The sequence below is a fragment of the Rhinopithecus bieti genome, unplaced genomic scaffold (genome assembly GCF_001698545.2).
Source record: "Rhinopithecus bieti isolate Rb0 unplaced genomic scaffold, ASM169854v2 scaffold_6371, whole genome shotgun sequence".
NCBI classification, from domain to species: domain Eukaryota; kingdom Metazoa; phylum Chordata; class Mammalia; order Primates; family Cercopithecidae; genus Rhinopithecus; species Rhinopithecus bieti.
Window position 1 is genome coordinate 277778 of NW_016805121.1, and position 25171 is coordinate 302948.

A 25171-nucleotide genomic window follows, 5' to 3' on the forward strand; every position below is an offset into this window, starting at 1 on the left:
AGGGCCTTTAAAGAGGTGATTAAGGTAAAATGAGGTCATATGGGTGGGCCCTAATCCAAAATGACTGGTATCCTTATGAGAAGAGGTTAGAACACAGACATGAACCTTGTACAGAGGAAATACCATGTCAGGACACAAGGAGAAGGCCACCATCTACAAGCCAAGGGGAGAGGCCTTAAGAAGAGACCAAAATTGCCATCACCTTGATCTAGACTTCTCGATCACAGTCTCCAGGACTGTAAGAAATAAAGTTCTGTTGTTTAAGCCACCCAGTCTGTGATTTGTTTTGAAAGCCCTAGAAAGCTAATACAGATATTACTTTTGATGAAATAAAATTTCATGCTTCTAAATATGTATGAATGTATCTGGAATGTTAACAGCTCTGCATAAGAGCTTATTTGTATCTTCCATGTTTTCTCTTATGAAAATATATCACTTCGATAGCTTTAGGGTTTTAAATTGTCCTTATATGCTTATTTTCAAAATGTCTCTTAATTTCTCCTTCTCTTGAACATGCTGAATCCGGTTTTTGTAACTTCATTTCTATTTGTCCACAGTGAATTGGTCAAGTCTAGTTTCAGGTGACAAAGATTAGTTTTATTCTGGCACACAGGTTATTCTTATAGTAACCTAACTTTTTTGTATTCTTTGTCCTTTCTATTTAGCGTATTAAATATAATTTGACCACAACTCAAAATATTGAATCAAAACATAATATAGATAATGGGTTAAAAGAATTTATGTGGACTATATTCCTTAGAATATCATAAAATTCTGCTTAGTAGGTTTCCTCATCAAAAAACTCAGCCCGTCTGGCCCAAGGATCAAAAGCTCCTGGTATAAAGGTGGTGCATCAGGTTGAGCCTGAATTCTGCATATTGAATTTTATCATTAACATGTTAACTCTTTTGAGCAAAGAAAATGTACTCAATTAAGTGGAGCCTCACTGGCTGAAAAGAATTAGGATAATAGAATTAGGATAAAGAAAATGTACTCAATTAAGTGGAGCCTTACTGGGTAAAAAGAATTAGGATAATGCAGGCTATCCAGACCCCCTCTTATCCATATGGTTAAAAGGACAATAACAAAAAACCCACTAGTTATGTAATCAGATACATTAATAAACACATTAGGGGTCAGGAAGCTTTACTTATTATCTTTTTCACATAATTCTATTTTATTCCATGCTACTTGAAAAGAAAAGTAGGTACTACAATATCATCATTATCTTAGATGCAGATGACATTTTTCCTCTCTGTCTCTATGTTGTGGATGATAACTGTTCACAGGATTTCTACAGAAGGAACAGGGTTCATTTCTTAAAGTTGCCCACTACTCAATCAATCCCAGGATAAAAATCCAAAATGAGAAATATTCTACAGGGGAATGGGGATAGAGATGATATCAAAAAACAAATTGTCCAAATGCTTTCTGATGATTTTTCATGATTTGAGGATAAAATCGAGAATATTATTTAGATGATTTGTCAAGAAGAAGACAAATATCCAAGTATTTTCCAAGTATTTTAAAGCATTTAGAGAATATTTTTTCTGCTGTTTTATAGAGTATTAAAAGTATGCCATGACACTGTCTGTATAAGAAAGAGTAGAAATATGCAAAACTTCCAAGCCATACCAAATTTGCTGTAGTGTGCATTTTGAGAACATGTGTTTGCAGTAATAAAAATGACCACCCCAGAATGAACAGAATGAGAAACCCCCCCAGGGTTTTTATTGTCTGTCTGGATTAAACTACGGCTCATCAAGCAAAGCACATCTCACAAGATGCTCCAGAAGAACACGGGGGTGGATAGCTCATTACAACCAGCATGAAGAACACAATAGGAAAGGAGGCTGGTGAGTAGTGTCATTCTAATGACTGTCATGTGGACTGACAGAGAGAATCACAAGCTAAAACAGGCTCATGATAGATGGGTGGCATATGGAAAAAGAGATAGGAATGGGGCTAAGGGTAGACATGCACACACGCACACACACCTATTTACATATGCTCATTTAATAGAGTTCCAGGCATCCTAAGCACACATTAAATTTCTAATTTCTGGAATAAATCCAGTCATCTGAATACACTATCACGCACTAAGCTCCAGTAGATAAAAATTCCTATTGAGGATCAGCATTTTCTCCCCAGATCACAGAGAAGCAAAGATAATATTTATATCTGTATGGATAAATAAGTAAGCTATCTAACCAGAACTGCCCAGTCAGTGTAATAAAACTGTAATATTAGTTCATTACATATTGAGAGTTCAGCTCATTTTGAGACTGTAATATTGGTTGTTTAAATTTACCATTTAATATAATGATATAAAATGAAAAATATCAATATGCATGAACAATCCATCTTGAGGTAAATCACCTACCCACAGCACATGTATTGCTTCTCATTATTTTCTTTAGAGGTGAGGCTTTTTTCTAAAGTACTTCATAGACATTTACACACACACATATACACACATATAAATATATTTATATAATGTGTTTTATCTAATTTACCTTTCCTTATAAGCTTTTTTTTTTTCACTGATGGATTCTCAACTTCTAGAATGGTGTCTCAGAAAAAAAGTGGATACTCAATAAATATTGTTGAATGAATGAATACTTGGGTCTAGCATAGTAATAGTAACAATAAGTCTGTAAATAGGCATAGATTTTACCTTGAATAAGTAGAATAACAAGAAGAGAAAAGATCCAGACTCTTCTCACTACCAATACTTGGATTACATCATATTAGGGGGATTTGCAGATATCAAGTATTCATTTATTCAACTTGTTTATTGAGGTTCTGTTATGTGCAAGACATTGAGTCAAATATTCAAGCTACCATTGCAGTAATTTTAAGTAATCCATCTTTGATATAGTCAAATTTTAATTTTATAAAAATGAAGCAAGATCAAGGCTGAAAAAGTTTATATTCAGTATTTAGTTAAGAAAAGATAAATAAAGGTCTCCCTGGGGCCACAGACATTGAATTCTCATTGCACGACTGTCATAAATTTCTAAACAAGGCACTGTAAAGAAATACCTATGCAGTAAAAAAAAAAAATACAAAGTTTATCCACTCTATTAAATTTCGTAATACAAATAGAAAGATCTTATATGTTTAAAAAATACTAACAAGTATTAAAAATTACATAAACTTTCTGCTCAATACTTTATTAACCAGAAAATTCTATTAATCAAAACATTCTTTTCCTCGGCATTCTGGTTGGTCTAGGTTTTGCTGTAATAAAACGTACATGAGAAAAAAGGATTTAAATATTTTTAGAGCATAATGATATTACTGATAATAATTCTTCACTAGTAATGATGAATACATTTTTGAATTATCCATAAAGGGACCAAAAAGATTATTTGAATAAATATTTCTATGCAAAAAACAACACATAACCCTTTAGTAGCATTGTTTATCATTCCTGCACTATCTTGGCACTAAAGATCTGTGATAAATAAGTTTCTGTTTGACTAGAGAAACAACAGAGCATTAGCAAAATTAGCACGCTGTAGTAAATCTATCAGCACACTATTTTAATAGTAGATATAAACTACAAATCTGCAATCTACAATTCTTAATTCCCAATATATGACTTTGAGTCAGTCATCAACCACAAAACCAGAACAATCTCCAGAAACGATGGTAACATCCATATATGCCAGCTAACACATGTGCATACTTTGGTTTGAAAGTGCATTTGGCATAATCAGTATATAGATAGGTGTCTAAAAATACGAACTGTTTTCTATGTCTCAAAAGGAGTGTATATTAAAACAAGACAACATTAGCACCACTGAATAAACTATTTTACTCATTTTATCTACTGTAAAGTCCTATGTTGAGTAAAATTTATTAATAATCTATCCATTTAGATGGTACTTCTATCAGAAGCCTCATCTCACAACACAGAGCACTGAGTGGTAGTCACGGCCCTGAAATAGCTTTGAAATGTGGTGTTAATTTTATTTATTGATTACATCACACGGATAACTTCAGTCTCATTCTAATTTAAAAAAAACAAACAAACAAAAAACAAGCAAAAACATAAAACCTCCTCACCATACATGGTTGGGTTACTGTAGTGAGTGAATTGTAGCCTCCCACACCCCGCCAAAAAAAAAAAAAGTCTACATTCTAAACTCCAGTGCCTGTGACTGTGACCTTATTTGGAAAAATAAGGTCTTTGCAGATGTAATTAAGTAAAGGATCGATCGCAAGATGAGAGCACCTACAATTACCTGGGTTGGCCCTAAATCCCATGATCAGTATCTTTGTAGAGACAGGAGAGAAGAACAAACAGTGGGGAAGGCCGTGTGAAGACAGAGGCAGAAGTTGGCATGATGCAGCCACAAGCCAAGGAATGCCAGGAGCCAGCAGAAGCTGAAAAGGCAAGGATGGATTCTCCCCTAGAATCTCCAGAGGGAGCGTGGACCAGATGAGACCTTGATTTTGAACTGTCTTCCAGAAATGTGGGAATAAATTTGTTTTGTTAAACCACCAGATTTGTGATAACAAGTTACAGTAGCCATAAGACGCCAGCACAAAATCTAATGCTGCTCACTTCTGAGACAACTCAAAGAGAGTATTATGGGCTGACTTGCATTCCCTCAATATTCATATATTCAAATCCTAACCCCCAGTACTTCAGAATGTGACTCTATTTGGAGACAGGGTCTCTAAAGAAGTAATTAAGTTAAAAGGAAGCCATTAGGGTGGGCCCTAATCCAATATGATTGTCATCCTCCTAAGAATCAGGACACACAGACACAGGGGCTGTGCATGCCCAGGGATTCCACCATGTGAGGAAGCAGCAAGAAGGAGGCCATTTGCAAGCCAAGCGGGGAGGCCTCAAAAGAAACCAGTCCTGCCAGCACATGGATTGTGAATCTCCAGCCTCCAGAACTGGGAGAAATTAAATTTACGTTGTTTAAGTGACCTCGTCTATGACAGTTTATTGTGGCAGCCCTAGCAAGCTAATACAGAGGGCAGAGGGGATGCCAAGCTTTTGTTCTTAGAATCACAGATAGACCCTAGCAAATTCCCCTCTTTTCATGTTAGCTGAGGTAGAAGTATTCTAAAACACAAAAAGAAACAAAACAGACAGTTTTCAATAATAATTACCAAGTGATCAGTAGTGTTAAGAGAGACAGCCAACTGAACGAGTACCTACCAAAGGACAATTAGGCATAGTTAATATTTGTGGTGAGGATTAAAACTAAAGTGCCTAACAAAGGAAATGTTCAGAAGACACTTGTCAGGACCAGAAAAAAAACCTTAAAAATCAACCAGTTCCACACATTTATTCTGCAGAAATAGAAACCAAGGCTCCGAAGACTAGTGTCCTGCCCCAGGTGACTTGGCTTGTGTGTGACAAAATCAGGATTTTGACACAGGTCCCCTCAATCCTAGACAAACACCTGCACGTTTTACCAATGCCTCTCTCATGATTTTTCTGTCCAGCAAAGAATTTTTCCAAATCTCCTTGCTGGTTCCTTTTCCCTTGGGTTATGGAGGGAAGATGCTATCTCTTTGAAGAGGAGACTATTGTGGAGCATGAAGTCTTAGATTTGGGGTTTTAGTGGTGGTATTCAATGGCACCTGGCTGCTTCTCAGGCATATGAGGTCTTCTCACCCTCCAGCCTTGTGCCTTCAACATCAGCAGCAGAGTCACATTAGTACAAGGGAAGCAATAAGCCTTCCAAGTTGATTCTGAAAGCTGTTAGTACACAGACCATGGCCTTTCTTAACATAAACGTATTTGGTGAAAGCCTACCTGTATCTATACAGTGCCCTCACCCTCCATTCCTGAAGGGAGAGGAATTTTCACATTTTTGCCTATCACAGGCAGAGGGAGGGTGGTGCAGGGGGAGCTCAGGAAGAAGGAATGGGGAAACTGTTTAAACTTAGTCACTTCCTAGAAGAGTAGGGGAATTAACACTTTCAGGCTCTATGCTGGCCATCTCATACACAGTGATTCATTTAATTTCTTAATTAATGCAAGGTGAGTATTATTATTTCCATTTAATGCATGAGGAAAATAAGACTTGGAGAGGTTAGCTAAATTGCTTAAGGCCACACAGAAATTGAACAATGGAGCTGGCATGTAGTTCTTGGTCTTTTCTCACATATAAAACAAGAGTAGGGTCTGGTCTTGTAGCCAAACCTCAGGAGTTAATGAAATAGAATCACAAAATTTCTGAAATTCCACCAGAAAGAAACTTAGAAGCAAACACATTCTGTCTTTCCAACATCCCAAGCTTGTATCTACCTTAGGGAATTAGCATTTGCTGCTCTTTCTTCGTAGAATACTCTTAAATCATTCTATGGCTGAGTCTCTCTCATCCTTGTAGCCTCCATTCAAAAGCCATGTCCCCAGAAAAGGTTTCCCAGGCCATCTTATCTAAGCAGACCCAACCCTGTCACTTGACCACATTGGCCACCTTCAGTCACACCACCTTGTTTCCTTCATTAACATTATCTGAGATTACTTTATTTGCCAATTTGTTTGTCTCCTCTCTCCATACTTTGCATCCTTCCTCAGTGTTTCAATAAAATTCCACGGGAACAAAAATGTTATTGTCAACTGCATCCTCAATGCCTGCGAGGTGATCAATTTGTTGAGTAAATCTGTTCTAGCGGTTCTTTAATCAAGGATGCATGTTGATCTCTTCATACTCATGTGTAGCTTGTAAAGTCCCTCCAGATTATTCTGATTATTCTGTTGGACAATTAAGGCAGCTTTCACATCCTTGGAACCTTTAAACATGAGTCATGATTGCCCAGGCATGCCGTCTCCCCACCCCAACTTGCTTTCAAGCTCGTTGCATTTGAATCCTACGTCCAAGCAGATCTAAATTCCTGCTCAGGGGCACCTAAAACCAACTCTGATCCTTTAAAACTTGATGTTTGCACAAGTCCTCCTTGTTCATAAGAATGTGATGTCTCTTATCAACTTTGCCTATATCATTATATATCATTAAACATTTTAGAATAGGTATTGATAAGATCAAGCCCCTCAAATCCCACCTCCCTCTAAAGTAGTGAACATAAATAGAAAAACAAGAAAAATATAGGCTGGGTACAGTGGCTTATGCCTGTAATCCCAGCATTTTGGGAGGCCAAGGTGGGCAGATCACATGACGCCAGGAGTTCAAGATGAGCCTGGCCTACAAGGCAAAACCCCATCTCTACTAAAAATGCAAAAATTACCCAGGCATGGTTGTGCACATCTGCAATCCCAGTTACTCCGGAGGCTGAGGCACGAGAATTGTTTGGACCCTTGAACCCGGGAGGTGAAGGTTGCAGTGAGCCGAGATGGCACCACTGCACGCCAGCCTCAGTGGCAGAGTGAGACTATGTCTCAAAAAAAAAAAAAAAAAAAAAAAAAAAAAAAAAAAGATTAAACTGGATATTAATCACAGGCTATATTTTTATCAGTACAAAAAAACACACACACACACACACAAAAGACAGAAGAAAAACCAACACTCTGGTAGTTTTTTTACATGATTATACCCTAATTTCTCATCAATAACTATATGATACACTGGGAATAAATCCATTTGCTATTATTTCAAGGGATACAATAAGTCTCAGAACAAATGTGGTCTAAGGGAAGTGTGGTATATTAAATAGCCAAAGACATCATGAGTATACAACACTCACTTGGACCAAACATACAACCAGGCATTCCAAGGTCCAAGTGGCATCCAGTCATCTCTTGTTTGGTAAATTAGTTTAATTTGAATTACTTGAGCACTGGATTTTGTGGTGACGCATTTTTCAGTGAATTGTAAGAGATGGAGAGAGCTTAGCCTAACATGGTGGAGCTGCAAAAATATTTGCTTTCTGATTTAGAATCCTAAAGTAACCTCGGCTACAAATTTCCACATACTTGTTTTGTATCCAAATTAAACCTGCCACATCTTCTATCCCCTGCATCACTGATTGAATCAAGTTACAGATGAACATTCTTTTTCTCTCCGCCTTAATTTATTCTGTCCATTTTTCAGGGCATACTGAACATTCCTGCAATTCACAATAGAGATGTCACAATATCTGCAGAGAAACTGTGAGCTTTCACAAACCATCAAAGCGTGTTCTTGATTCAGAAATCCCACAGGGCCTAAGTCTACAAAGTAGATTTGCTCTCCACCTATAAACCCCATTTATACATATTTAATTGTGATCTTATTCTCTATAAAAGAAAAGGTTTCATTGGCTCTGACTTCCTTCTGACATTTCTATCCCATTTTATTAATGTTCTTGGTTCCTCCTTTGCAGTCTTTGCAGTACAAACTAGAAAAGTACTTTGCTTGTACTTCAGGGGTTGGGGTGGGAATTAAACTGTTTTCCAGTTCTGAAACTACCCATTTTTGAGGAAGGAAATAAAAACTTCCAAGAAGGATGGCTGAAGATATTGCCAAGCTTGTCTTTTGCTCTTGGGTTTAGTGTACGTAACTGTACATAATTATTTAGAGCAGTGCTCATATAAAGCCATGCCAATGAAAGTATCCTTGCCAAATTTATCACAGGCTGCTGCAGGCTGAGATACTGGCGCCATCTCAAAGAAACCCACATGTGCTAATACAAACTAGGAATTTTGTAATTTTATTGTGCCTTTTGGAGGAAAACATCCTTTCTGATAAAAGATACTTCATCATTCCTCAATTTAAAATTTTTTTTGTAAATAAGAATTAAACTTTTCTTCTTATCTGTGCAAGGAACCAACTTACTGGTCAAATATCTGAATTTAAAGGAAGCCAAGAATAGAACAATTTAACTTCTGAGCCAGGATCCCAAGACAGAAGTGACCCTTATAACATTATTGTTTCTGCTTTTTTTAAAAGATATTGCAACACTGTTTATAATTTATTAAATGGGTTTATAACTGCTGAGGGAGATTTGAGCAGAACTGTTGAAAACATTTATAAATAAAAATAAACTAAAAAACATAGCTTTTCTTTAATTGTAATGATCAACCCCCACTAACAGAAGACATATTTGTTTCTAAAGGTTTTATAAATGTTCAAGCCATTCTTAAGTCATTAAAATACATATAAGTTTGTTTTGTTATTTAGTCTTTTTAAAAAATCTGATTAAGGGTCCTCTATAGAAGAAAAGCATTGGTATCTATTACTTAAGTGGTACTTAAAAAAATCTGTAATTTGTTACAGTGAACTATTAACTACTAGTGAGAAAGATAATGACTTCCACTTAATGAACACCTATGTTCAATGCTTTTCATTTTGGAAATGAATTCCAAGAAGTATAATTATCATCAGTGTACAAAACAGACAAGACAACTGGAAATCAAAGACACTGGGTCATTAGCTCAAGTTATGGCTAGAGCTGTGGTCTGAAGACTGGTTTCTATGATTCTAAAGCTCTTTCCCCTGTTGCCTCTTTCTAAGGAAAAAAAAAAAAAATCAGTGTCTACCTGATTGTATGAGCCCTAATAAACTAACAAGAGCTAAAAGTTACCTCAGAGAAAAAAAATTTTTTTCCCAATGTACACCTGAAAAAGAACGCATAAGAAGGCGATTGGATGGTAATCTTTAAACCATGCATTCTGTTACCGAAACTATCACGAAGGAACAGAAAACCAGAACCACCGCATGTTCCACTCATAGGTGTGGAGCGCTGAACCATGAGATCACTTGGACTGCGGGAAGGGGAACATCGACCACATCGAGGGCCTATCATGGGAGGACGGGGGGAGATTGATTGGGAGGTTATACCTGATATAAATGATGAATGATGGTGGTGCTGACGAGTTCGAGGGTGCAGCCACGACCAACATGCACAAGTTACAGTATTTGTAACCAAACCTGCACGTTATGCACATTACCCTAGGACTTAAAGTATATAAAAAAAAATAAAAAATGAAAAAAATAAAAATAAAATAAAAAATAAATAAATAAAAATAAATTTTTACTAAGAACCAGCCCATAATACTAAAAGAAAGACAGTTTAACCAGAAGTATATGAAGTATTAGAGATAAAATTAAGGGAAGCAAATTTTAAAGATACCTGTGAAGGAATTTAGGAAGGTTAAATAAAAGGGTAAGTTAGGCCTAATTATATCCACTCTTCTTAGCAATATAGTAGGGTCATGACAGTTATTCTGGAGGCTCCCTTTGAATATGCGGACCCTAGAAATTCTCAAAGGGCATTCAGAGTTCTAGGGGAAAGCCTTAGTAATGTTTAACACTCTGGAAGAACTCCTCGCCTGAGGAAACTCTTTAACAACTTTCAGCCAGAAAGAAAGAGCAGCCCAACCACCTGAGCTTTGCTGGAGTCGGGGCGTGTGTTCCTCACGCCAGATGTAGAAAAGGGGAAGGCATTATGGCATGTTTATCTCTCAAGCCTATGAGAAGTCTGTTATCTATCATCTAAGAGGGCAGAACTGAGCACAAATCCCTACCTGAATCTGATTCAAATTGCTCCCTAAAAATATTTCATTGTGGCAAGGACACCTGCCACCCCAGAGCAACCAAAGAGATGGAAATATTAGCCGTTCATACTCATCCAACTCAACTAGGGAATGAGATTCTCTGAATAGTGCAGAATCAGACATCCCCTGGGAGGAAGACACTGTAGAAACCACATAGTGGCAGAATAAAGAGACCCCAATCTGCAGACCTCAACCTAAGAATAATCAGTGGACATTTTGATTGGCTAAAACTGGATTCTTTTGACACAAATGAGTAGCCCACCTGAGACTATTAGGAATCATGACTGGTTCATTGTGCAAGAGTCTTAAATATTCTAGATATCCAATTTATGTTGCAAGAATATCAGTAACATGTGCTTTATCTCTCATCAGCCTGAATTGCTTTCTAAAAGGATATAACAATTGTGAAAACTCAGAGGCAGGATGCATGTCAAAGAGTGAAAAGTCACGCAAATTGTCAACTCATTTTCCCGTAGGTTCTTTGACATGCTAGCCAAGGCCTGTATGATATCCTCTGCTCTACATCCTTGCTGAGTTCAGCTCTGCTTCTTTATGTAACACTTAAATGATCCAGGGGCAAGTGTAGCCATCATCAGATTCTCTCAGCCTACGTACACCAAAGCGCACTTCTCAATATCCCAGTGCAACCTGTGCATGATGTAAGATTTATTTCTTAATCTAACACTCAGATCACCAGAATTTTTCGCATTGCAATATCAACATCCATTTGAAACCTTGGCAAAGAACCAAAGCACCATTCCCATCTAACAGCCTCACAGTACAGGACTCTGTGATATTGAAAAGCAAGAGCAACTGTTTTTTTTTCATTTTCCATCAACACAAAGCATAGCAATTTCCATCAACTGAGTAACGTGAATTTAAAGCTAGCAGTCTAAAAATATGCCCAAATCTGATTCCGTTTCAGTGTAAAGTTTTGAAGAAAGACCTCTACCTGGCCAACATGGTGAAACCCTGTCTCTACTAAAAATACAAAAATTAGCTGGGCATGGTGGCACGCACTGGTAGTCCCAGTTACTCAGGAGGCTGAGGCAGGAGAATCGCTTGGGTTCCCAGGGTTCTCAGGAGGCGGAGGTTGCAGTGAGCCAAGATCGTGCCACTGCACTCCAGCCTGGTGACAAGCGAGACTCCATCTCAAGAAAAAAAAAGAAACACCTCCAAAAAGTCCCACAGTGTTGACCTACAAGACTAGGCTAAAGTAGCTTGCAGTTTACCTCACAAAAAAACAAAATGAAAAACAAAATCACACACAAAATCCTTTAACTGAAGGGTTTAATAGACGTTTATACACAATGCCACCAGAGAAGCAAGCTGAAAGACCAATGTCATTCTCACAGCAGGCTACCCTGCTTCTTGAACACAACTAGAAAAAAAAAAGATGATCGTTGTGTATGCAGATATGATTCAAGAGGCCAAGTGGTAATGGACAGTCATTTCTTTAAGCTGCACATGTGAGGACAAGCAGATCATTTCCAGGTGAAAGGTCAAGACAAACTATCACTGCTTTGGTTCTGTCGTGTAGACCTGCTGTCACTGAAAGTCTTAAACTTTCAACCAGTCACCTGACAGCTTACAGCTACTTTGGTCGGCTTTTGTTTGAGCTGGAGCTTGGAATTATGTTGCTTCCAGACCCAGTTCCAGTGTTCTTGTTTTAGTGTTAATCATTCTTACAATGAATGAATCACTGAGCAGGATATTATGTAAGAAATAGATATTCAGAACCAGCTTCCAGTTCCGTGTTACCAATTGCTTTTTATTGACTACTTTACCAACTAATCAGAGAAACACACTTAGACAAGTGATACCATTTTTTTCACATATCAAATGGTCATTGAAAAAATAGCCATAACCAGAGTTGACAATGATAAGGTCAGAGTAAAATATTAATGGATACAACTTTTCATATTGAAATTTATACCCCTTTGATCTAATAATTATATTATAGGAATTTATCCTACTGAAACAATCAATGGCGCAGAGAATAATATGCAAATAAAGAGGATCCTCGTGGGGCCATGTATAATACAGAAATGCCAGAGACAATCTCAGTAACACATAGATAAATTACCATACTCCATTCATTGAACTCCTTCCAGCCATTAATATTCAAGAAAATTAAGAATGACAATACTCTCATTATGAAACAAAAAATTAATGTTATTTAGTATACAGCAATGCATAAAGTTAAACAAAACAAAGTTTGGTTGTCATCAAATTCATTAACAAGACTTTTTAAAAAATAAACCTCTAATAGGAAATGAGTTCTTGAGCAGTTACAGATTTTAGGTCCACTTCAAAACAAACCCAAGAACAAAGGAGTGTTGTTAGAAAATGTGTTGCAAATGGCCAGGTGCTGCTCTCTTTCTCAGGTTCAGGTGGTTTTTAATAGCTGATTGTCTGCTACTGAGGCTCTAGACACCAATTTCGACCAGGCCTCTGATTTAATCCATACCAGGGGTTGCAATACTGAAAGAATGTGGGGGAGTGCACTACTGTTAAACTGGGCCATAATTCCAATGGATGACTTCCATTAGAAGTTGGCAACAATACCTGGCTCATAAAAAACTCTAGTTATTTTTTTTCTAATTATGTCCCCAAATTAGCTCATATTCAAGTGTTCATTACAAGGAATAATTTCCAAGATTAGTAGAAATTATTCACTAAATTAGTTTTACACCTTAAGTCACACTCAAAATATCCTATAAGATTTTATTTAAATCCAAGTTGCTTTAATACAGAAAAATCTCAGTATTGTAATTAACCAAATTCTGCTTTGTGAAACTTGCACATTCAAAAGATATGTATGAAAACATATGAAAAACTCACATAAAAGAATCCAAGTGGTCCGGATATATACGGCATTTTCATTCCCAAGAGATATTTGACTTGTGAAGTCACCACATGGGTGGCAGCCCCAGTTGTCATTGCACTGATCACAGGCTCCGTGACCACGAATGTGGCACTGCCCAGTTGCAGCACAAACATGGCCACCTAAGAGGAGAAGGGAGGAGTGAGATGAACTTTCAGATGAAACTCCCCAAAGTTCCCAGAGGGGTTAATGTCTGACACATTTTCATTTTCATTTGATAGAATCATAGGGAACTCATGTGTAACAAGTTTCTTACATTGTATATATACAATATCTTGAGTTTCCCTGAGCACATTGTTAGGTTCCAAGAGGATTCAAAGGTTTCAAATGTTATTAGGTACAATGCCAGTATCTCAATTAAAATTAACACAATGTTTTTTCTAAATTTAGACTTTTCTCTTTTCCTAATTCTATGTGTTTCAAAAAAGGGAAATACACTCAAATCAGTTTAATATATGGGTCTATGTGGAAGAGAAATCAAATTTGCATTACTATATCTGTAATTTAAAATTTTAAAAAGGAAAAGACATGATTCACTACTTTATACCCAGTAGGCATAAAACCTCAAAAGCACTGAAGAGAGAAAGCCATTCCTCAAGATTCTCCCGGGTTCTGAGAAATGGGAACATACTCTTTGACCAGATACTTGGTCAAGTAGTAACCCATTTATGCCAGAGGCAGCAAATTTATTTTGTGAAAAATCAGATGTTGGTGATGACCTTGAGCAGTAGGATATAAATAATTCCCACAAGCTTACGTTGCAATAGTGGAACACTAGGCATAATTATTAAGGGCCAATATTTAATAAGAAAACATTAGGACTTATTTGTATATGTGGCACCACAAAAGACAGATAGGGTAAAGATACACGTCTTAAGAAGCCCAGAAATCAGTATAAAAATCATTGTCCTTCAATATTTCCTTACTCTTCATAGCATCATCCTCCATCTCAAAACCATTTCATGACCAGGCAGAATCATCACCTTTATGTAGAAGCTGTGCATTGAACTCCGCTGGGCAAAAGTTGACAGGAATGACAGGAAGCAGCAAAACTCTTCTCTTTTTTCTTGTTTTTTTTTTTTTTTAGATAAGGTCTCACTTTGTCACCCAAGCTGGAGTACAGTGGCATGACCATGTCTCACTGCAACCTCCACCCCCCAGGCTCAAGTGATCCTTCCATTTTAGCCTCCTGAATAGCTGTGACTACCGACAAATGCCTGGCTCTTTTTATTTATTTTTGTTTATTTATTTATTTATTATTTATTTATGTATTTATTTTGTAGAGACAGGATCTCACTGTGCTACCTAAGCTGGTTTCAAAATCTTGGGCTCAAACAATCCTCCTGCCCTGGCCTCCCAAAGTACTGGAATTACAGGTGTGAGCCACCACACCTGGCCTCTTCTAACTCCTGATACTTCAATAACGAGTGTTCTTCCTTTGCCAGAGAGATTTCAGAAGATGGCCCACACTTTGGCTTAATGCAACTGTGTAAACTCTGTCATAGAAACTGCAAAAAGTAAAATTCACTATTTTGAAAGTAACGCTAAATTACATTCACAAGTATAAGCACTAGAAAATGGAAACAAAAGAGGTCATGCTGATATAACCTCTTAATGTGTTAATTACAATATTTAGGCCAGGTCTTAAAATTCTTGTTGGTAAGCCCAGTGTAGTAGCTCATGCCTGTAATCCCAGCACTTTGGGAGGTAGAGGCAGGAGGCTCATGTGAGCCAAGAAGTTTAAGACAAGCCTGGGCAACATGTGAAACCATGTCTCCTAAAAAAAAATAAATAAATAAAATAAAATAAAATTAGTGTTGAGTGTGGCAGCGAGTTCCTGTAGTACCAGTTACTTAGGAGGTTGAGGTGAAAGGGTGATCTGAGCCCAGGAGGTAGAGGTTGCAGTAAGCTGTGGTCACACTACTGCATGCCAACCTGGGCGACAGAGTGAGACCCTGTCTCAAAATATATATATATATATATATAGTTGGCAAATGAAATTAACTCTTAAAGAAATCAGAGGGAAGGATAACAATGAGATCTCCTTTTATCAAGAGGTCACAGTGATGAAAATGAGAAATATAAAGTGATATCTGGCACCACTAAAGCATAAATTGCAAAATATACTATTTCTTTATTTTGATCATAATACAATAACCCCTTTACCAAAAGCAGTAATGCTCTGAACCTGAATTACAGTGGATTTTCCTGGGCTCAAATCTGAAAATTTGAACCTATATTCTGATCCAAGTTCTACCACATCCTAGGTTTGTGATCACAGAAAACCTACTGAAATTCTCCAAGCCTCATTATCATCTATAAATTATTAGAGTTAATTTTGCCTTATTTTGTAGAGTTGTGTAAGGTGAGTGTCAAATAATATATGCAAGGGCTTCGAAACCTATAAAATGCTTAACCTATGATGTAGGAAGAACAACAGGGAACGTCATACATATTTACCTAGTATGGAAAACCAGTCACCACTTTTGCAAACGTAGAAAGGGCCACACTACATTTTCTAACTCTGTAAAACTTAAAAGAGTCTAATGCAAAAGGAAATGTATTTAAATTGTTTACAGTTTAGCAGCCACCTTTTACTCAATACATAATAAAGAAAATAATATGGGGTGCCAATGTGGATATCAGGCAATCTGTTACTGCCAACTCAGGATGCCAAAGCAGCAGCTTCTGCTACTAACAATTTTTTAGTGACTGTATTTGTCAAAGAGAGATGTTCTGAGGGAAATACCCAAGCAATCAATTGTGTTGGCACAAGTGGAACATGGTGATTTTTTTTTTTTTTTTTTTTGGCAACTTTTGATTTGTGGTCAGTTGGTTTTCATCCTGAAAACACAATCAGCTATGAAAAACATTGAACCAATTATTCCCAATTTCTCTACTAATAAGTTAGTTCCAACTTATGACATTGACTCTTACAAGCCACGAGGATGAAATTAGCATATTACTGAGGTACGATGAAAACAAGAGTTGAATTTTCATTTAGGCCAAATGTAGAATACAAGTCTGTGAAGTGGCAAAACCAGTGTGGGTACATGGAATTTATGCATACTTGGAAGGTTGGAAAATTTGCATCAGTATGCCAAGTAATCTTGAGGCCTTGTATAGAACCATCATCGTTTTACCTTCTGTTTTCCACTCGTTTCCTAAACTCCAGTGCCTACTGAGAGGGTTAAATGATTTGCCCTGCCTGGGAAACAAAGGTTACCTAACCTTAAGTGGTCACCTACCATACCGCGTCAAGCTAAACCACCATCTTCTAGTAGCAGCTTCTTTGTCATTTCCACAATTTAAAAGTTACAAACAAAAGAGTCCAGAAGAAGTTCAAGATATAAAAAGAGTTCAACCATTTCAAGTATTAAAAAACATGGGATCCTACTTGCAATGCAAATGAGAAAAGATGAATTATGCTCTTTTAAAATATCTAAAGACTCAAAATATATAGAATGTATATTGTAACATTCTACTTGTATACATCATTATACTTTAAAAAAAATCCTCCTACCAAAAGATAAATCTTTAACATGGAGAGTTCTTGACTCTGAAAGGTCAAGTTCCTTAAAGAACTCATTTCTGATACAAACCATTGGGCATATGAAGGATGATTAAAAACATATGAGGTTTAACTGAGGAGAAATTTCTCTCTTCTGGATGACAAACTTCTTAATTACCCAAGACAATGGCAGACGTGTTAAGAGGGAAGAGGAAGAAGAGAAGTAGTAAAGGAAGGGGAACTAGCGGAGAATGGGGAGGAGAGATTTAAGAACTCCCTCTTTTCCCACCACTCAAATTTTAGTAGCTTATTCACACTGACATTAGGAATCTGGAAAACAGAGGCTGGTGTACACAGCTCAAAGGTCGCAAGTACACAAGCAACACAGGCTTTGCAAGAGGGTCGCATAGATTGAACCATGTTTGTCTTCAAACTGAAGTATGTGAAATGGGGCTTTCCTAGAATCTTGTGCTTGGAGACCCAGTATTTAAATTTGATATCAATTAAAAAATCAAGGATTTTTAAAGCTAATTACTTAATAAACAGCCACATCATCTCCTTTTACCAGTAATATAGATGATAATATTTCTAATCTAACTGGTCAACTCCCAAAAACCTGGCCATGCAATATTTCATGAGGAAATTAATTTCATACAGTATAGTTCAGCTATTTGTAGTAATGCTGTTGTTGCGGGCTAATGCTGAAATCCTCTGACAAACATTATCAAGATTCACTAGCATGATACTATTTGGTAATGCTTCTGTAAACACCATGTGTTCCACATTAATTGAATGTATCTCAGATTTCAGGCCAACTTTTTTTTTGCAAGTAGTCTTCAAATATTTTAAAATAACAAAGAGTACATAGGAAACAATTATATTAGCCAAGTGAATAGAATATAGAATGCATTTTAGGTTATGTTGGTTTGTCTGGTATCTGGCTTTTACATTATACCAAATCACTTATTGGTCCATTCAATTAATATTTATCGAATACCTACTAAGAGTTAGGCACAGCACTGTTGCAGAATACACAGCTTCTCACGATACAGTTCAATCCTAAAAGATTGTATAGAGACGTGAAATGACGATGTTGGTAAAGGGGACTGTTAACTAGGACCATGAAGAAAAATGATATAGGTGACTGGATGGTAAAATCTGAAAAGTTGTTTGGGTGGGGCCTGAAATGTTAAAGAGCCCTGTGTTGTATGCTGAGTAATACATTCAGGTTTGGAGGAAAGAGTTAAATTGCTGATGACATTAGGAAAACAATTCAGTCTTATTCGGAGATATGGAAGAAAAAAACCTCTATGTGACCAGAGGTCTTGAGAAGAACAAGGCTAAAGTATTCATACTTTCTGATTTCAAAACTTATTTTAAAAAGCTATAGTAATCAAAGCAGTGTGATACTGGCACAAAAAGATATATAGACCAATACAATAAAATGGCCCAGAAATAAACCCATGCATACATGGTCACATGATTTTTGACAAGCATACAAGACCATTCAATTAAGGAAAGGACAGTCTTTTCAACAAATGGTTCAGGGAAAATTGTATATGCATATGCAAATGAATGAAGTTGGACCCTTACCTAACACCATATACAAAAATTAATCAAAATGGTTCAAAGATCTAAATATGAGACCTGAAATTATAAAATTCTTAGAAGAAAACATGGAGCAAAAGCATCACAACATTGGATTAGGCAGTGCTATTCTTATATCACACGAAATGCACGGGTACCAAAAACTAAACAAATTGGGCTTCATGAAAACTTTAAAAATCTGTGCATCTAAAGACACTATCAACAGAATAAAAAGGAAACCCACAAAATGGGAGAAAATATTTGCAAATTATATATCTGATAAGTGTTAATATCCACAATAGATAGACAACTCCCAAAACTCGACAAAAACAAATATCTGATTCAAAAACGGGCAAAGGATATGTATAGACATCTCTCCAAAGAAGGTATACAAATGTCTAATAAGCACATGAAAAGATGTTCAACATCACTTATCATTAAGAAAATGCAAATCAAAACTACAATGAGAGAGCACCTCACATCCATTAGGATGACTACTATCACACCCACACACACACACACACATACATACACACATACACACACAGAAAATAAGTTTTGGCAAGTGCATGTAGGAATTGCAAAACCTGTGTTCTGTTGCTGGGAATGTAAAATGGTAGAGCCAATACAAAAAGCAGTATGATGGTTCCTCAAAATATTAAAAATAGAATTACCATATGGTCCAACAATTCCACTTGGGGGTATACATGCAAAATAAATGTTGAAAGCAAGATCTCAAAGATATATGTTTACACTGATATTTATAGCAGCATTATTCAGAGTAGCTACAGTGGATACCCAAGTGTCCATCAATGGATGAATGGATAAACAAAATGTAGTATACAAAAACAATAAAATATTATTCAACCTTATAAAGGAAGGAAATTCCAAAAATGTAACAACATGGATGAACCTTGAGGACATTATGCTAAATGAAATAAGCCAGTCTCAAAATGGCAAATACTGTATGATTCCACTTACATGAAATACTTAGAGTCATCAAAATCACAGAGAAATAAAATAGAATGGTGGTTTCCAAGGGCTAGAGGAAGTGAGGAACGGGAGTTATTATCTAATGAGTATAGAGTTTCAGTTTTACAAGTTGAAAAAAGTTATGGAGACATATGTGTGAAAGAAAAATAAAAACTTGGGACCTCAAATCTATAAGCCAAAAGGAAAAGAAATAAGCTGAAAGCTGAGTCATGCAAGAAAGTGCCTTTCCTTTTGTTACTAGGCAGATAGCTACAGATAAAGGTTAAATATCTCCACAGGTAGCCACTCTATGTTTACCTTATCTTATGTAAAGTGCTGATATACTGAGGGCAAGAGGAATACGTAGTTAATAATTCCCCTACCTGCTCCTATTCCCTTGCTACATGTGGATTACCACATCCTCTCTCTTTCTCCTCCAGCCTGCTTTTCCCCTTAAAATATTGAAGCCCACGGAATCCTTTGGAGAAAAGCACAGACCATAGACCATTTTTCTGTGACGCCATGTTCATTTCCGCTGGGCATGTCCTTAACCTTGGCAAAATAAACTTCTAAATTGATTGAGAACTATCTCAGATACTACTTGGTTTACAAGTGGTGGAGGTGGTTGGTGGTTACATAACTTTGTAAATGTATTTAATATGGCTGAATTATATACTTAAAAATGGCTAAGATGGTAAATTGTGTGCTTGTGTATTTTTCTACATTTATATATATGTATGTGTGTATATGTATATATATATAATCATTTAGGAGGTCAGGAGTTCTCAGAATGGAATGTAGAATATGATAAAGAATCTAATTGACAATGATTGTACTTTTTACTGTCTCCATAGGCTTTATAAGTTCTGCCTTTTACAGAAGGTTATTTAAATGGAATCATATAATATGTGGTCTTTTCAGACTGGCCAAATGGATGCAACAACCTCACTGAAATGAGTTGCAGAAGAATGTGCTAACATAAATAATTTTGAAAATGACTAGAGTCTGGAAGACTAAAGGCAAAAAGAAACACTAGACTCTAACTGCTGAAGTTGTTTCCCATGGGGGTAGGGGTTAATAATTCTGAAACCACTGTTGCAGCAAATCCACATGGGTATAGCTCTGCAGCAACCTCAACTCTTGCTTCCTCGGAAGAAAGAATTCAACTGAGGGGCATAAGGCAGAAGGAGAGACTGAGACAATTTTACAGCAGGAGTGAAAGTTTACTAGAAAGCTTTAGAGCAGGAATGGAAAAAAAAAAGTAAAGTACACTTAGAAGGGGCCAAGCAGGCAACTTGAGAGACCAAGTGCACTGTTTGACCTTTTGACTTGGGGTTTTATATGTTGGCATGCTTCTGGGGTCTTGTGTTCCCTCTCCCGTGATCTTTTCCTTGGGGTGGGCTGTCTGCATGCACGCTGGCCTGCTAGCACTTGGGAGGGGAGCATGTGCAGTATGTTTACTGGAGTCACATGCATGCTCACTTGAGGCATTCTTCCCTTCCCAGTTGAATTTCCCTGGAAGGTCATATATGAGTTAAACTCTGCCATTTTGCCTCTTAATACACATTCTTTTTTTTATATATATACTTTAAGTTCTAGGGCACAAGTGCACAACATGCAGTGTTGTTACTTATGTCCCATGTGCCATGGTTGGTGGCTGCCTGCCCCATTAACTTGTCACTTCTCACATATCTACGCTACTCGCTCCCTCGCTCTCCTCCCCCTCCTCCAACCCCACAGCACAGGCCGCAGAGGTGTGTGACGTTCCCTGTCGCGGTGCCAAGTTCGGGTCCATTGTTCAATCCCCACGTATGAACGTCGCAGAGACATGGTGGGGTGTTGGTCTTTTGTCCTTGTGAGGGGGAATTTTAGTTGGCTGAGAACTGATGGTTTTCAGCTTCATCGCACTGTCGCACTACAACAGCGACAGTCGAACATCATCCTTTATTATGGCCTAGACCATAGATATTTCCAAGTGGTGTATACATGTCGCCACACTTCCTTCTTAATCGCAGTCGTATCAGTTGGGTGGACCATCCTTGGCGTCTGGGCTTCTACAGTCTTTGTATTGTGAGTAGTTGGCTGCAATAAACCATACGTGGTGCAATGTGCCTTTATAGCAGCCATTGGATGTTACTTTGGGTATATACCCAGTAATACACATTCTTGAGCCCACTCACTTAACTCTTGAGATCTTATTGGGAAGCTGTCCTCACCCCCTTATTTCGTTTTAACATTCTTCTAAATCCAATAACCCAATTTGTCTCCTCTTGCTTTCAGGCCATCAAGCTCCAGATCCTCAGTGAGGGATGCCATCCTGCCAAATCACCCTTCTACAGGGAACCGATAAACTGTCCATCAGTAGGACACAACAGAGGAAAAGTCCTGTCCCTGTCCCCCTTGGACTTGGCAGGATACCACTTTCAACAACCAATAGAGTCAACCTTGCCTTGACAGCTAGCAAAAGGCCAAGATCCATAGAACCACCAGATTTTTCTGTTTTCTCCAAAAAAATTGGGGTCTTGGACCCTTGTGGGGGGAAATGTTATAGTAGGTAGCTAGTCAGACATGAGCAGGGCAGTAGAGGGCCCCCCTCCGCCCCAACCTGGAATGTCAGGAGACCATCAAGTGGTGGTCAGGCAGTTGTTAAACTGTTTCTCTAAAATAATAATTGGTCCCAGCCAGCGCCAGGGAAAGGAAGTCTCCCAATAGATAGAAGCACCTGACACTGGTTATCAGCAGCTTCTCACTAAGATCTTAAGAGTTGGGTAAGTGGGCCCAACCATGCATATTAAGAGGAAAAATGGCAGAGTTTAACTGGCTTATGACTTCCTAGGGACATTTGCATGGGAAGGGAAAAACACCTCGAGTGAGCATGTGTGACTCCAGTAAACACACTGCACATGCTCCCCTCCCAACCAAGTGCTAGCAGGCCACCATGCATGCAGATAGCCCACCTCAAGGGAAAAATCAGAGGAGAGGGAACGCAAGACCCCAGAAGCATGCCAACATATAAAACCCCAAGTCAAAAGGTCAAATAGTGCACTTGGTCTCTTAAGTGGCCCGCTTGACCCTCTCCCAAGTGTACTTGATTTGCTTTTTGTTCATGCTCTAAAACTTGGCTTGGTCTCTCCTTCTGCCTTATGCACCTCAGTTGAATTATTTCCTCTGAGAAGGCAAAAATTGAAGTTGCTGCAGACCTGTACCCACACAGATCCACCACCGGCAAATATACTGGAATTGCAATATATATTATATTGCAATATATTATTATATATTTTATATAATGGAATTGCTAACTTAAGCAAATGGATGGTGAGTGGTGGGAGCCAGGTTCTCACTGCTGGAGGGGGAGGTTTCAGACAAACAAGGCCATAAAGCTAGAATGATCACTGTGGTAATGCATTAGGGTTGGAGACCTAAGTATATACTCATGTTTAATTTAATATAGGCATAGATGGATACATAAACACATATAGATATGATTACATACATATAAATTATACATAATATAATTAATATACATAACATATATTTTATTATGATCTCAAGAGTTGGGCGAGTGGGTTTAAGCACAGATTTGCCTTATAAGATTTGCTGTATAATTAAACATAATTATATTATGTTTAATATACATAAAAATATTTTCTTGCTCTGTCAGATAAAAAGCCTTAGATGCAACAACACCCCGGTAGCAATGAGCATACCTACCATGTAAATCTTAAAGTCTAACAACTTTCTCTAATAAAACAAACCAGAGATCCTTAGAGAAATGGCTGATTCTAGGACTGAGCAGGGCATATATAATACGAACCTGGATTATCTTATAGTACCAGAAAGGAAGGAAGTGTTAAACAAGTAAATAAACAAATAAGGGTGTCAAGGCCAGATACAGAGCCAACTGAAAGAGTTCCCAGTGTCCAAAGCCAGGACAATTTGAAGAGCAAAATAAATAAAGTAGTATTGGATTATAACCAAAGAACAGAACAAATATCCTAGAGTCCATACTAATATAAATGATTGACTAAATAAATAAATAAATAGGGGAGAATAGGCAAATCTGTTCAGAATTCCAGTAATTTATGCAGACAATACCCACTCATTAAGTCCCCACTTGACATAACCTCCACTACTTAAGTGTGGGCTATTCATAATGACTTATTTCCACAGAATACAGTATGGAAAGGGAGAAAATAGAGTAACTGACAAGCACTACCTCAGCCAGGTGATCAAGTTAACATCAACAATGATAAGTGTTGTTATAGTTTATCATGTGGTGAGACTGTCACTTGTTTAATGAGAGTAGAGTTTCAGTTTTACAAGATGAAAAGAGTTGTACAGATGGATGATGGTGATGGCTGCTCAGCATTACGAATGTATTCAATGCTACTGAACTACACACTTAAAAATGGTTAAGATGGTAAACTTTATGTTATGTGTATTTTATCACAATTATATGTAGATACACACACACACACACACACACACACACCTCTTCCTCCTAAAAATATATAAGGCCAATCTAATTATGGTAAAAAACATCAAACATATCCCGATTGAGGGGCATTCTGTAGACTACCTGACCAGTACTCCTCAAAAGTGTCAAGATTATTAAAAATTTAAAAAGTCTCAGCAATGTTCAGTAATGAGGAAACTGAAGAAAGACAGGATAATTAAATGTAATGTGGTATCTTGGATGGGATCCTGGAACACACAATAAAAGGATATTAGGTAATAATTAACAGCCAGGCACGGTGGCTCACACTTATAATCCCAGTGCTTTGGAAGGCCAAGATGAAAGGATGGCTTGAGGCCAGGAGTTTGAGACCAGCCTAGGCAACATAGTGAGACCCCATTTCTACAAAAAAAATTAAATATTGGCCTAACATTTAAAAAATTGGCATGGCAGGTGCCTATAGTCTTAGCCAGTCATGAGGCTGAGGTGAGAGGGTAACTTGAGCCCTGGAGTTCCAGGTTACTGTGAGTTATGATTGCATCACTGTACTCCAGCCTGAGCAACAGAGTGAGACTCTGTCTCAAAAAAAAAAAAAAAAAAGATAAATAAATAAATAAGGAAATCTGAATACAACATATAGACTTTAGTTAATAATAAAATATCAATCTGGTTCATTAATTGTGACAAATATACCATCCTAATGTAAGATGTTAGTAACAGGGGAAACTCTGTGGATTATATGTCAATTCTGGGTATTATTTTTGTGCTTTGCTGCAAATCTAAAATCATCCTAAAGTGAAAGTTATTAAAAATTAAAAAAAGAAAAGAAAACCCCCTCCACCTGTTCCACAGAATCTTCACGTAAGTCTAAATTTCTCACCAAAGTGTGTGCTATTCACAAAGAGTTCCTGAATTCTGTGTACATCAGCATGGGAAAAAGAAAGACTCTAAGAAGAGCACCAAACAGCTGGGTTTTAGATGTATGGCACGTTGCAAATAACCACACCAAGACAAAGATGTAAACCACACATACAAAAGAGAGAAATAGAAAATGTGCCACTGGATTTCAGAGGGAGAAGGGAATATTGCTGGATAGGGTTAAAATTATAAGCTTGACACTTAAGGAGGAAAACCATTAGAAAGCATTCAAAAAAGAGGGAAGAGTATGAGGATCAAACAGGGCAGCATGGGATATGTCCAGAGCAAGTTTAGAAGGAACGAAACTAGCCAAAAGTGAGTAACAGAAAATAAAGCAAGACATTTTGAAGTCAGAATAAGTCCACTGTA

At 37.4% G+C, this 25171-nt stretch overlaps 1 protein-coding gene across 1 annotated transcript in view; it reads right to left on the reverse strand.

Moving 5' to 3' along the window:
• The window catches only part of SLC26A7 (solute carrier family 26 member 7), a 143105-nt gene that overhangs the window by 67333 nt on the left and 50601 nt on the right, over positions 1 to 25171 (reverse strand). The window contains exon 5 of the mRNA XM_017871205.1: positions 13316 to 13480. Coding sequence (XP_017726694.1) covers positions 13316 to 13480 — 165 coding nt within the window. The remainder of the gene's footprint in view (positions 1 to 13315; positions 13481 to 25171) is intronic.